This window comes from Cibotium barometz, chromosome 63, assembly GCF_041138505.1.
Source record: "Cibotium barometz isolate CiBa-2024 chromosome 63, ASM4113850v1, whole genome shotgun sequence".
Classification (NCBI taxonomy): Eukaryota; Viridiplantae; Streptophyta; class Polypodiopsida; order Cyatheales; family Cibotiaceae; genus Cibotium; species Cibotium barometz.
Window position 1 is genome coordinate 22254052 of NC_141108.1, and position 14029 is coordinate 22268080.

At 46.6% G+C, this 14029-nt stretch overlaps 1 protein-coding gene across 1 annotated transcript in view; it reads left to right on the forward strand.

Moving 5' to 3' along the window:
* The first annotated feature begins 548 nt into the window (after positions 1–548).
* Positions 549–14029, forward strand: part of LOC147603843 (histone acetyltransferase HAC1-like) — a 149744-nt gene continuing 136263 nt past the window's right edge. The window contains exon 1 of the mRNA XM_086796331.1: positions 549–1471. Coding sequence (XP_086652457.1) covers positions 1308–1471 — 164 coding nt within the window. The 5' untranslated portion in view covers positions 549–1307. The remainder of the gene's footprint in view (positions 1472–14029) is intronic.

Sequence of the window (14029 nt, forward strand, 5' to 3'; positions counted from 1 at the left end):
TACTTAATTAGTCATTTCTCACTAGACTGCCCAAGAGTAAGTGACACAAGGGTCCCCAATCACCACTTACATATGATTAGCCTTATTTGCCAATTTCCTCATGATCCTCATCATAGGAGCATGACGTCAATGATGTATGCAAACATTGATAAGACGATTACAACATGGCAACGAGACTTTTACTATATAGTGAAGTGATGAAGATGTCTTTGGCAGATATTGAATCGAGACATTGTGAAAAAAATAATCAACGGTTGTAGATTCAAGTTGGCAAAGGGCTTGACGTTAACCAAATTGCATGACGTGGATCCCATTCCTCAAGGTTCTCTAATATTGGTAGGCACTAATGTACAAATGGATCAACCTAACATACTACATATACGTTGACACACAAAAAGATTTCTTAGGGTTTAATTGGCCATCATTCCTCCAAGATCTAAAGCTTATGCTTTGTGCACTATAGGCTATATATAGCTCAATTGGCAAGCTTGAAAGCTTCAAAGCACTACAAGTTTGTGCCAACTGTGTTGGAGGCAATTAAATAATAGGGGCCTGGTGTAACTTTCTCTCTTCGTCGTCAGATTTTGTGTGCGTGCGCGTTTGTTTTGCTGCTTCTCTCTCCCGCGGGATCACACACAGCCATCGTCGTCATCATCATTCTCAGCCCCCTTATCTCCCTAAACTAAGGAACACAGAACACCACCTCCATTTCTAGCTTCGGATTCGCCATCCACATCATCATCCTCATCTCCGTCTTCATTAGGATAAGAATCCTTCTCAATCAGGACGCGAAGCTCGCCATCGCCGTGGCCATTTTTTCCACAGCGACAGCAGGGTTTTGAAAAAAAAGGGTTAAACAGAAGAGGAAATCACTGCACAGGTGCCCTTCCATCTGCCTAATTTCTTCCGAGTTCCCCTCGCCATGGCTGCTCCGGGCTTGCCCTAACCCAACCCGATTTGCTCTTCGCCCTTCAATGGGGAGGGGCAAGCTACTGCAATTCAAGTGTGGGAGGCAGTTCTCGCAGAAGAAGATGCAGACTCAGACGCAGACTTTTCTTGGGTTTCGATGTTTTGAGAAGGAATGCTTTTAGTGGACAGGCTTTCTGCGTACTGTTGGCGCCTGCGTTAGCTTATTTTACACAGGATATTTTGATTCAACACAGGATTGTACAAGGAGGTTTTGGGAGCTTTAACCAAGTTTTTCAAGCGAGCATAGCTGCTCGTCATTGAAGTCAGGTGACAATTGAGTGTTTGGGACTACAGGAATACAAAGTTTCACTGCTAAAGTGGTTTGAGGGACCTGAAAGATGCAAGCACATGCACAGCTTTCAGGCCAGTTTCCGGGACAAGTAGCTGGCCAATTAGCCACTGTTTCTCAGAACATGAACTCGCTGACATCACAGGGAGGAATGCATAGAACATGGCAGACGGAATCAGATGTTAGTATGAGGCGTATGATTCTGGAAAAAATGTGAGTTGTTTTTTCTGTTTTTAATGAGAATTTATTGGTGTTGCAATTATGTATGAGAGGTTTCTAGAACGATCAGTTATAATGACATTGGGATCTACATCTTGTGTATGCCTATTTGGGAACTTTGGCAGACTAAAGATTTACAATATGTAACGTGTATGCAGGCTAACTTGTGCAGGCATGTGTAGTTAAAATTTTTGTTACTGTGCATGTGCTATGCATTTCTCGAGCTTTATGCTTACAACCTGCAAGCAATTGTGCTTGTGCTCTTGAGGTGCATGTGGAGAGAGAGAGAGAGAGAGAGAGAGAGAGAGAGGGTTTAATAAGGTCTAGCAAAAGACCAAAAAGGCCTATGAGACCAACCAGTGTAGGGGAATTGGAGGTGTCCAATACACCCATACACAATATAGTGAACGAAACAAATGGAAAACAATACATAGATCCATATCCCAAACAGGTTTGTCCATAAGCAGGGAGTGAAGCCCCCGGGACTTCAGGTATCTTTTAAATAGGACTTAAATCTGCATCTGGGTCCACTAATTGGCTCTGTGGAACTCACTTGTGGGCAATGTGCCAAGGTATGCAATGTTGAGCTTCGTATGTTCATGTATGTGTGAAACAGCCCTTAGATGGCATATTGTGTTTGTGTGTGGACAAGCTCTTATAGCCGTTTTATGTGTAAATGTGATAGCACTGACGTCGTAGGCACTTACCATGTGTCATTGCCCGAGTGTGTGTTGTGTCAAAAGATAAGGCTCTAAAGTCTAAAAAGCACTGCGGTTCAGCTTTACGACTCTAAGTGCCATGTTGCGGCGCCCCATGTGGGATATCTTAGGATGATATGTGAGCCTTATGCTCTTTGTACATGGATCAGCCCTAGCATCTCAGCTTTAGCATTTTAGATTTGTCTTTTTCTTTCATTTTAGTACCCATGCTGATGTATTCCATGGACATGATGAGTCATTTTGGCCTTTTCTAGACGTTAATATAACTTCCTTTCTTTCTCTCTCTCTGTGCACATGCACAGCATGGATATCTTTTATCCTACACAGCTGCTTTTTTGCTTGACCCTAATTCCTACAAATGGTATCAGAGTCCATCTCTTGCAGTTTCTACAATGGCCCTGAAGCGCCACTTGTGCGCTGCTCAACAGCTCGTGCAACGTGCACAACTAGCGTCTGCTGCATCATCTCCTCCAGCCAGTGCGAGCTTGTGCGCTGCCCTCCTGATCGCCTAGTGCAGCCGCACGCCATCGCTTCAATGATTACTGAGCGTTGTTTTTCCGTCAGCTATTTGCGACCACTATGCCACCTCTAGCTAGTGTTCCGCCAAACTCATCCAGCACTCCTACTCACACTACCTCATCTACGTCCTCGCCACATAGTCAGCCGTTGCTGCCCGCTTCGACATTTTCCCGCTGCGACATTTGCTTGCTTGCTGCTGTCTTCACACCTACGCCACCTCCGAACAAGTTGATCTGTGAAAATAGAAAGGTAGAAAGGTACCTACTTCCTTTGCGTGTTGAGTCTCACCATCTTCACTCTGAAGGGGTTTGTTGGGTATTCTGAGCTTCGTATGTGTGAACCAGCCCTTGTATGTGTTTATGTTTCATTGTATGTGTGAAACCGCCCTTAGATGGTGTAAAGTCCTTCCCTGAATCTTCCTAAACACAGTTGAAAACCAAGGTTAGTCCTTAACCAAAGCATGAGGTAACATGCTAGCCATAGTCACAAGGAACGGGGGACGGTAACGGGGGACGGGGACGGGGACGGGACGGGGGACGGCCATAAGTAGGGAACGGGGACGGGGGAGGGAACGGCACTCAAAAAATACTTTTTTTTAAAAGTTTTTCCACCCTCAGGTAACTACGCAGGCACCGGCTAACTCTACTTTGTGAGTCCCCCCTATATGAGGAGAAGGCATTTATGAGTAGCACGGGTCACCTGATAGGTCCCGGTTTAAACACCGGATGGTGGCCGATTGTGGCCAGATAGCATGAGACGATTCTAGAGAAGGTTGGCACACTGCCAACCAGGCTACATGCATATGCGGTGAGTTATTATACACCTAATGCATATGGGCTGTAAATTTTGAGTCCGTTGCGGCGCGCAGTTTCACACCAGCCTACTTGGGGGAAGGTGCGGAGGGGGGCGTGAGCCCCTCTCTGCAGGGGGTCCGGGGGGGAGATGACTCCCCCCCGGCCCGAAGGGCCGTTTACGCTAAACTCCATGTTTGTAGCCTTGTAGCCTTGTTCTATATATAGATATTAGATAGGCAAGAGAGAGGGAAGGGCAAGTGAGAGAGAGAGAGAGGCAAGGGCCAAGCCTCAAGGGCCAAGGCCCAAGGCCCAAGGCTCAAACTTTAAGCCTCAAGGGCAAGAGAGAGAGGGGCCAAACAAGCCTCAAAGAGCCAACAGCTAAAAAAGGCTAGAAATGGGAAGCGCAACGGCCAAAAATGGCAGGCATCTCTCTGCCGTCCCCTCACAGGTCCGTCCCTCACCGGCGTCCCCCGTCCCTATGCCGTCCCCGTCGCCGTCCCTTGTGAGAAACGTGCCATGGGGGACGTCCGTCCGTCCCCGTCCGTCCCCGTTGCTGGTCCGTCCCGAATCGGCGTCCCCGCGTTCCAAGCTGCCGTCCCCTCCGTCCCCTGTGACTATGATGCTAGCTCACGTTCCAGGTAATATGCATGTGATGGTAGCTACTTCCTTTGCATGTTGAGTGTAACTAGACTCCGGAGGGCCGGGGGTTTCACAAGAACACTTGACCATCAATGCATATTGAACACTGAAATCCCCCCCCCCCCCCCACCCCCCTTCTTGGAGTATTTTATTACCCAAGGAGAATAATATCCTTACTCTACCTACGGGAGATGCCGGATTATCCAAATCATAACACAACCCAGCACGAGGCAACCAGAAAATTCAACCGGTACATAGGTTGTAGAAATGCCGAGCCAACAATATAATCCATATATCTCCATGTGGGTACTGATTCTTCCCCAAAAACCATGGGTCTTCATGCAATAAAGTTGGTACAACAGGTTCAACCCTCCATTCAGCCTGTACAACAAGTACATTGGCTGGTACAGCAAGTATAGTGGCTGGTACAAGTACAGTGGCTAGTACAGCAAGTACAAATGCTGGTACAAGAAGTATAGTGGCTGGAAATCATAATAAAATGATTAATTACCCTTGCCTTCAGTATTTCTGTGCGATGGAAGCCTCCAAAACAGTCTCCAATAGTCGGTACACTTAATGGGCAGCCTTCAAGAGAGAGAAAGAGGGTAGCCATCATTAGGGCAGCTTGTAATAGCGATAGAGGCTAGTGTGTGGAGCAAGAGAGCCTCCCTTAACGAAGAGATAGGGCTCCAATTTATAGATTTGGGGCTCCCCATGAGTGAAAATGGAAAGAGAAGGCTATGAAGATAAGTGGAGAGCCACACAATAGTTGAATTGACAAGTGTGAGGCCACTTGTCTCACTTTGATCCACTTTCTAACAAGTGTCAGGCCACTTGTCTCACTTTGGTCCACTTCCTTGCCACATGTCCCAATCTACGATATGGGTTCTCCCATAATGTTTACCTTTAAAAATATCCCAACTGGTAGACCTTCTGCCAAATGTGCTTTGGCATGTCCCCCCATTTACTCAATTCCAGACTTAATGGCGCAAACGGAATTTCCATCGGAGTCGGGCCAAAAATAGTAACCCTCCTAAATTTTAGGAGTGTGATCCTTTGTATTCCAGGATAATCCCCCAAAAATAGTAACCCCCCTAAATTTTAGGAGTGTGATCCTTTGTATTCGAGGATAATCCCTCATTCCCAAAGCTTGTACTTTCCAAATATTTAGACATCCTGGATGATAGAATGTGCAGCGGAAGAAGGGAAAGTGGAAACACAGAAGAGAGAGTGAGAGAGAAAGATGGAGAGGAAACACATGTGAGAACCTGCTCTCAATATCATCACCAAAGGAATACATGTCCCGAGCAAGAGGGGAGAACCCCGTAAGTGAGGGACTGCAGCTAGACAAGCTAGGCAAGCAATGCAAGCAGTAAAATATGAGGGAGGCATGCCGTCTATATATACCTCTACATGAAGGCAGCCAACTAGTGATAAATACCTCCACGACGGGGGAAAATCCCAAGACCATAAAATGGGGAATAAATATGGGTAAAATATGAGTGAGGGGTGACCAGCCCCTCTGACTAACATGGTCAGCCCTAGAGGCTAAAATAGGACACCAAATAGGAAGCCAGCAAGTAGGGGATGATGTCTAACACCCCCTCTCAGCACCGGATGCTGAGCAAACTGCAAGAAGCCAGAGACGCCGTCCTCGATCAAAGATGAAAGACTGCAGAAACAGGTACCAAGAAAGCTCCACAAGCAATCTCCTTAGCAACTCAGCTACAAAAGCAACAGAACAAGCTGCCAGGTACACCATTCCTTTGGAAGAAAACAACCATATAGGCTGCGACATGCTGCTCCAAATAATGGTTCCAAACCCAAGTGTAAGAACACTCCCCGAAGTCGAATGTCGTGTATCCAGCCTGGAAAAGGTATGAAAAACCTCATAACCAACCAAGATCAGATCTTGTATATAATCAATCCTGGGAGAAGCAAATTGCTCCTCACTGGAACCCTCAAAAGAAAGAGTCAATCTGCTCCAACTCTGTACTAAGAGTAGCCAAATGCTGTATAAAAGCATCCTCTGAAAAGGTCGGCTCGCAAGATGTAAAAACTATGTAGAAAATATGGGGTCCATCTGCACAAACTCCATAACATGAGTTGCCCAATGCTGTACATAAGTACACGCCACTGAGGTGGGCATCGCAAGATGAAAGGACTCCACATCCCCCTCTGAAAAATGATATCGTCGGACTGGTACAAGCCCAACCTGATTCTGATCCAAATCCAAAAAACTTTGGAAGTACCACTGTGCTCGAGGCACGGTTAGCAACCACAAATCCAAAGCATCCCACTGGGTCCAAAAAACCATCCTCCAAAACAAGAAGCCTGCAGAACTGGCAGGGGGAGGGGCATCAGAAGCATCATAAAGAGATGCAGGGATAGACTCCTCACAATGAGGAAGGGAAGCAGGAATATAAACTGCAGTGGTATCAGAGCGCCGGTGATTTTCAGCGTTGCATGCTCCCTCCTCTACCTCTTCATATCTGCGTTTTTCCGCCCATGGACAGATCTGCGTTTTTGTGTTCATGCATTGAAGCTTGCGTTTCTTCAAGGGCTGATCGATACCCATACAGTGGGCTGCAGTTTCCTCTCTTCAGGGCGTCAGTTTGTAGCTTCTTGGCAGCCTGACAAGGGTGTTTTTTCTGGATAGCATACCTGTCCTTCTTGGTGGCACCTTCTAGGGGTTCTCAGGCGTTTTTTTCAGGACTGTACTGCAACATAGCTGTCCCAAATAGGCTGTGTTTTTTGGCCTGTTTGGGCTTGCTTTCCAGCCCTGATCTTGGAGCTCTTTGGGCTCCCTTTTGCCTATCCTTTCTGGTTATCTTGTGCCATCCCTCCCACCCCCTGATTGTTCTCTGCAGCAGTTCTTGATTTGAGGCTTCAACATTTCCATATTCAGCCCCTTATACCTCTGCGTTTTCAGATTTGCAGCCCTAGGTTAGAACCTGCTCTCAATATCATCACCAAAGGAATACATGTCCCGAGCAAGAGGGGAGAACCCCGTAAGTGAGGGACTGCAGCTAGACAAGCTAGGCAAGCAATGCAAGCAGTAAAATATGAGGGAGGCATGCCGGCTATATATACCTCTACATGAAGGTAGCCGCCTCGACGACTGGGGAAAATCCCAAGACCGACCATAAAATGGGGAATAAATATGGGTAAAATATGAGTGAGGGGTGACCAGTCCCTCTGACTAACATGGTCAGCCCTAGAGGCTAAAATAGGACACCAAATAGGAAGCCAGCAAGTAGGGGGTGATGTCTAACACTGGAGTCCACCAGACCCCTTTCATATCGGAAAATGTCGAGGCTGGTGACATTGGGTCTCACCATCTTCACTCCGAAGGGGGTTTGTTGGGTATTCGGAGCTTCGTATGTGTGAATCAGCCCTTGTATATGTTTATGTGTCCACGCATGTGTGAAACTGCCCTTAGATGGTGTGAAGTTCTTCTGTGAATCTCCCTAATCATAGCTGAAAGCCAAGGTTAGTCCTTAACCAAAGCATGAGATAATAGGCTAGCTCACCTCTCAACTGTGAGCGGCATCCACTGATCTTCCTTGAGCCAAGGCTAGGGCTTCCTACACAATCCCATAGACCCGTGTCTAACTCCGGCATCCCATACCACCAAAGCCCGCTTGTAGGCCTTCGATACGCCAACCTACGTACTTGCCATGTGCGTGGCATGAGCATGTTTGCTCTCTTGGTCCAAGCTACAGGTGGTAAGTATTGGTCATAAACTTAGCCTTAGGAGTTAACACTAATTTATAAGTGAGCGTGTACACACTTCATTAAGTTTTGGGTGACCAAAACTCACTTATAAATTATGACCAACCCGGTGTTCACACACTGATGTCCCGAGGTGGACAAAACCCAATGTCCACCGCCCAGACCTTATCCCCTTTGTACAGAGGGAGTAACCAGCCATGTGTCCTCTCTAGCTTACTCCACAAAGCACCTACCTGCCACCTACACTAGACAACTCACCACCTCAGTCCTCCTCTCTCTAGAGATAGGCGCCTCCTTCATGAGGGCATTTGGGCTATATTTTCTACACTTTTTCCTTCCCAACTCCATATCCAAGCTTGTTAAGATGTTTCCCCAAGGTTCCAAGAGTGTTTCTGGGTGCTAATCACTCTCCTACACACTTCCAATGACTGAAATTCACAAAACGGCTCTCTTTATTGCTATAATTTCTGGTCTTTTTGCTGAAAGCCCTAATTTCAATCCTCTTTTCTCAAGTTGAACCATAAGGGAAGCTTTTCCAGGGTTCCCTTCATCCTCTTGAAGACTTTTGTTGCGAAGAAATGCGACAAATCGAAGATCTCATCACTCCAAGGACTTCCATCGCGAAGACTTCCGCTATCATCAACTCTACTTGCAATTGGTAAGCTTTTATGCTTAAATATGGAAGCAAGTAGTAGGAGGGAGGAACCGGATTACAAGATCACATACCCTGTGTAGTGTTCTCTTGTCCTACGTGCTATCTTGCAGATTGTTGCTACCATTGTTGGTGGAACAATAGAGAGCAGATGGTAGGGAACATGGGCACTTGAGAAGGTAGTGTGAGTTGCAAGTCTACATCGACAACCACTTGTTTGCAATACTGTATTCATATACATTGGTATGGAAATCTGGTCAAAAATGCCCATGACACTGTGTACTTGATTCTCCCAAGATCAATTTACTTTATTTGAGGGAGGGGCAAGTCATTCCGGCTCATTGTGTCTCTCTTGTCAATTCAGCAAATTACTTCTTGTATTGAGCATGTGTCCATTAAATCTTAGTGTATTTAAGTGTATTGATTAGCATTGTGTTCAAACCAAGTTACACTGGCTGCAAATTTGTCCTCAAAAGCTGGGCTAAATTCGCGGGCCCACATCTCTGTTGTGAAGATCCATCTAGTGCTCTGCGGCCAAGGGCCCCCTAGGCTCGAGGTACGGGCTGAAATCCAGGCCAAGAGTAAGTCCTTCCAAGACTCACCACCGGGAAGGAGTCCTCTAACAATCAACTTGCCCAGCAAGGCGCAACTCTGAATGGCCAGGTCAATGATGCCTAGGTCCCCCTCTACGTCGTGGCTGAATGATCACTCTCCAGGCCACCTTGGCCCGGGTAGGCCTACTGTCACTACCGGCCCACAAGAAGTTCTGGATCAACCACTGTACCTAACCAAGGCATGCACGGGACAAGGCCCAACAAGAAGTAATGTACCACATGGTGGCAAGAAGGACCTGATTCACCACCACCACTCGACCAACTAGGGAGAGCCTCGCAAAGCTCCAGTACAAAAGCTTCTTCTGAAGAGGGGCAAGCTGCTGCTTCGAGGTCCGGAGAGATATCGATGCCCACTTGACATCCCAAATAGCAGACTGAAGTGCCCCTAGGGATCCTCAACTAGGCGCCAAGTCAGGACGAGTGCAGAGTCTACCCAAAAACCACACGACTTGTGCCAGTTGATCTGCGCTCCTGATGCTTGACAAAAGATCTAGATCGCCTCAGCGAATCTCTAGAGATTCCTCACATCTCCGGATAGGTATGTTGCTGTGTCATGTGCAAACTCTGAGTCCAACAGCTCCTCTTGAGTACAGAGGGGGAGACAGTCCTTGAAGCCCGGTCTCCTAAGCTGAGAGAGAACTACTCATGGCCTCGGTGACAAATAGAAAAAGGTAAGGTGCCAGTGGACAGGACCGAGCGAGAAAGAGGGAATCTGTCGCCTCGGGCTCCCTGAATGAGAATCTCACTGTAAAAGGCCAAGTAAAGTCCTAAACACCACGGACCCGCTCCACTGGGAACCCCATCCGGTGCATCATGCCTCCGGAAAGCTCCAATCAACCCTATCATAAGCTTTCTCAAAGTCTAGTAGGAGCACTATGAGATCCTGTTGCCGCATCCTCGCCGAAGCAGTCGCCTCCGAGATGGTGAAGATGTTGTCTAGAATGCTCCGATCCTAAACAAAACCTGTCTAAGTGTCATGGATCAAGTTAGGAAGGAAAGGGTGAAGTCTTCGGCTGATGGCTATGGCCAAGATCTTGTAGGTGGTCCCAAGAAGGGTGATGGGTCTCCACCGCCGGATCTCCAATTTGTCACCACCCTCCTTAGGAATCAAGTGTATCAAACCCTCTGAAAGCCTCTCTAGCATGGCACTTGTGATCATAATCTCATTGAAGGCTACTTGAAGGCCGCCTTTCATGAGATCCCAGTGGCAAAGAAAGAAGGAAACCGGAAGCCCATCCGCCTCGAGGCATTTTCCCCTAGGGAGAGCCGTCAATGCCTCCACCAGCTCCTCTGCTGAAGGTAGTCGATAAGGATCGTAGAGCCGGGGGAACCACCTCTCTTGTGTGCCACCAAACCCTGTCGCGCATCACACACGTCTATCACCTATGGGGATAATAGGGCACCCGTGAGGAGGGATCGGAAAAAATCAATGGTGATGGCTCTCACGGGGGGGGGGGGAGTCGGAAACAATAGCTCCATCTTGGCCAGGCAAGTCCCCCGTGACTATCTCTCCGGCCAAGGAAGCTCTGGCATGGTACATCTTGTTCAATCTCTTGTAATCTATACACATTCTCTAGGTGTTGTCCTTCTTTCTCCTAAGCAACACAGGTGCATCTCAAGGTGATTTACTTGGACGGATCTAGCCCCTCCTCAAATAATCTTTGAAATGGTTGGCCAACTCATCTTCCTCAGCTTGGCTCATCCTGTAAGGTGTAATACTAACAGGGTGAGCACCAGGGATCAGGTCAATACGATGATCTACTGCCCTTTCGGGTGGTAAGCCCGATGGCAGTTCCTTAGGAAATACATCTTGAAATAAATCAAGTATCTTCTTTAATTCTTTGCTTTCAAATACACTTAATTCATTGACATCCATAGAAGGTATGAGAAATGAAGAAAGTGAAATCAATACACAATGGAAAGCAGTATACAAAGAAGAATCCATTATGTTACCAAAATCAACTGTATTTACAAGAGGTCCCTGAGAGGGATGTATACAATCACCTAAGATACTATACTGGGTGTTCCTATGTTCAAAAGAAAAAATATGACTAGACCAATCTATCTGGTCTTGAAGAGTCTTAAACCACTCAATCCCTAATAACAAGTCTACATGTTCTAGGTGCATAATATAGCATTCCAGAGTATCTTTGTAGTCCTAAATCCGGATCGGTAGCGTCTCCACCTTTCGATCCCATACTTGCCGACCCGCAGGTAGGCGTACCTCATAGGTATGATCGCTGGTCGCTGGGTGTTGTGTCAAGACCCAATTTCTGCACAAGTTTGTAATTAACAAAGTTGTGTGAGCTGCCAGGGTCTAGAAGATTCTATGGCCATTCACTTCTCCATAAACTCGAAGAAGATCATGCAAGCCAAAAACTTTAGAGTTGAACAGACAATCAGAACAAGTACTAGGGCGAGAAAGTACAGTAATTGACGTACCCGTCAAAGACAACTGGTTAGCTACCTTTGGCTTGGGTCCTGCGTTGGTCTTTGCACCCTTTTGCTTCGGGCACTCGTTACGCATATGTCCTTTTTCTTCCGCAGATGAAGCAACGTCCCTCCTTCTTGAGCTTCAAAGCCTTTAGAAGACATTTTTTCTTCGCTGGTGTCAAAGTTGAATTCTTCGAAGGTTGGTCCGAAGACTTTCCTTCTGTCGTGCTAGCCATCGGTGCGGAGAACTTCCTTTTGTGCTTATTCCCCTGCTCGGTAACGGGTTTAGACTTGGAAGAGACCATTGTATCATCATAGATACGAGCGGAATGAATGGCCTCGTCCAAAGTTTTGCATTTATTGTTTTGAACCTGTAAACGGTATGAGTCGGGTAAACCGGCTACGAAGAAACCCAAAAAAGTTGTGGAATCCATCTTCGTAGGTTTTATCTGCAAGTCCCTAAATTTCTGGAGATAGACCTCATAAGTGAGGTTCTGCGAGATCATGGTCAAAGTAGCAAACCGGGCAACAACATCATAGTCATCCTCTTTCTTGAAGACTTCTTCGAATTGTGTCCAAGTCGTTGATTTAGGATTGCGTTCTTTCCACCAAAGCAAAGGTTTGCCTGAGAGGAAACCTGCTGCTAATTGGATCTTTTTTCCATTGTCATATGGATGAAACTAAAAATGGACTTGCCACTTATGTAGCCAAGTGTCCACTATCTCCTTGGTACACTGCTTTTGCTTGCCCCCAAATTGTTCCGGAGTAATATTGGGGCCTAAAGCAGATGCCAAAGTATCCATACCCGAAAGAGTAGATAGGGTAGTGGTCAACAAAGAGATGGAGTTCTGTAAAGCCTGCATCTGCGCGGCGATTTGTGCTTGACGTTCCGAAGAAGAAGCTTCGAGAGCAACTTTAAACTCTTAGAAATCTGATTTTGAAACAAAATCGTCGAAAAGATTGCATCGGTGGCTTCCGTAGGCGGCAGGTCTTCACGTTCGAGAATGGGCTCCAACTCGGATTCTTGGGTCGACATCTTGAAGAGGGCAAGAGGAGAGAAAATATTTATCTTGCACAAGGAGAGTGCTAGAGAGCTTGAGAGCTTGAGAGATGTGTGGCAAGAAGCCCACTTAAGGGGAATTTATAGGCTTCCCTAAAAGCTAACTTAGCTTTTACTTTTGTGCTTTTTTTTGGGGTAAAAAATAAAAAAATAAAAAAAATAAATTATTATTATTATTATTATATATTCTGATTTTCTTTAAAAAAAACACCTATAAGTAAAGCATGGGTTTTTAAAACCCTTTTACTAAGGTTCAGCAAAAAAAACGAAAGCAAGGACAAACAAGGCGTGGGTTTTTTTAAAAAAAAAGAAAGCTATAAAAAAAACCTCCACGCGTTTGCTTTTTGCTAAATCCTGTAGGAACCTCAACGCCGCCTTTTGCCACCTGACGGCTACGCGTCTGTCTGCGTGTACCCGCCCGCCTACGTGCGAGGATTTGACGCCTGCGCACAACCTGGCCGCTTGCGCATACAGTCAGGGGTCTGTGCCTGCCTGCGCATACCAACCCGATTGCCTGCATACCGGTCCGCCTGCCTACGTGCGCTTGTCCCCTCCACTGCCTGCAATACCACCTGCGTGTACCAGCACGCCTGCACACGACTGATGCCGATTTCATGCGACTGGCATCTTTATTCAAGTGGGCTGCGCAGCCTTCAATCGTCAGATAGCCACGTAGTCTTGAACAGCCTTCGCTAGTTCTCTCTCTCTCTCTTTCTTTCTTTCTTTCTCTCTCTCTTACAAAAACAGCCGATTGGCTTCCATTTTTTCTCTCTCTTAACTGTTCATACAGTTGAAACACCTACAGTCCTTCTTGCAAAGCAAACAACCCATACAAGACCATAATCCCTAACATGGGTTCCAACGATGTAAAATAACATGCTGAAATTGAAAAAACAGCAGTATACTCAGAAAAACAATATACTCAGAAAAACAGCAATCTTCATGAACTCATATCTTTTCTTAGACCTCATCTTCTCTACTACCAACTTGCTCGTTCACGAGGCTTGCTCTGATACCACTATCAAATCTCCTCGTAGAATGCTCCTAGTAAACCTGCAAACATAACCAAGCAAATGTGAAGGGGGTGCATGCTTGACTCACCTCCCAACCTTGACAACCGTGGGCAAGCCCACATGTCTTGGTTGTTCCCACCGAGCCACGAGCTGAGCTAACTAGATGGACGTACCGACCAATCTCTACCTCGTGACGTCCCATCCATGAAGCTACCCTCGCGGGCCTCGAGACTACTGCTGGTGTGAGGTGAAAAAAAGAAGAAAGAACCACTGCGTCTATAGCCCTTCACCTCGCAAACTTGGAATAACACACACGAACGGGGGCACCACCAGCCACCGGCTGGAACGTTCCTCACACTTCACCACCCAACCCA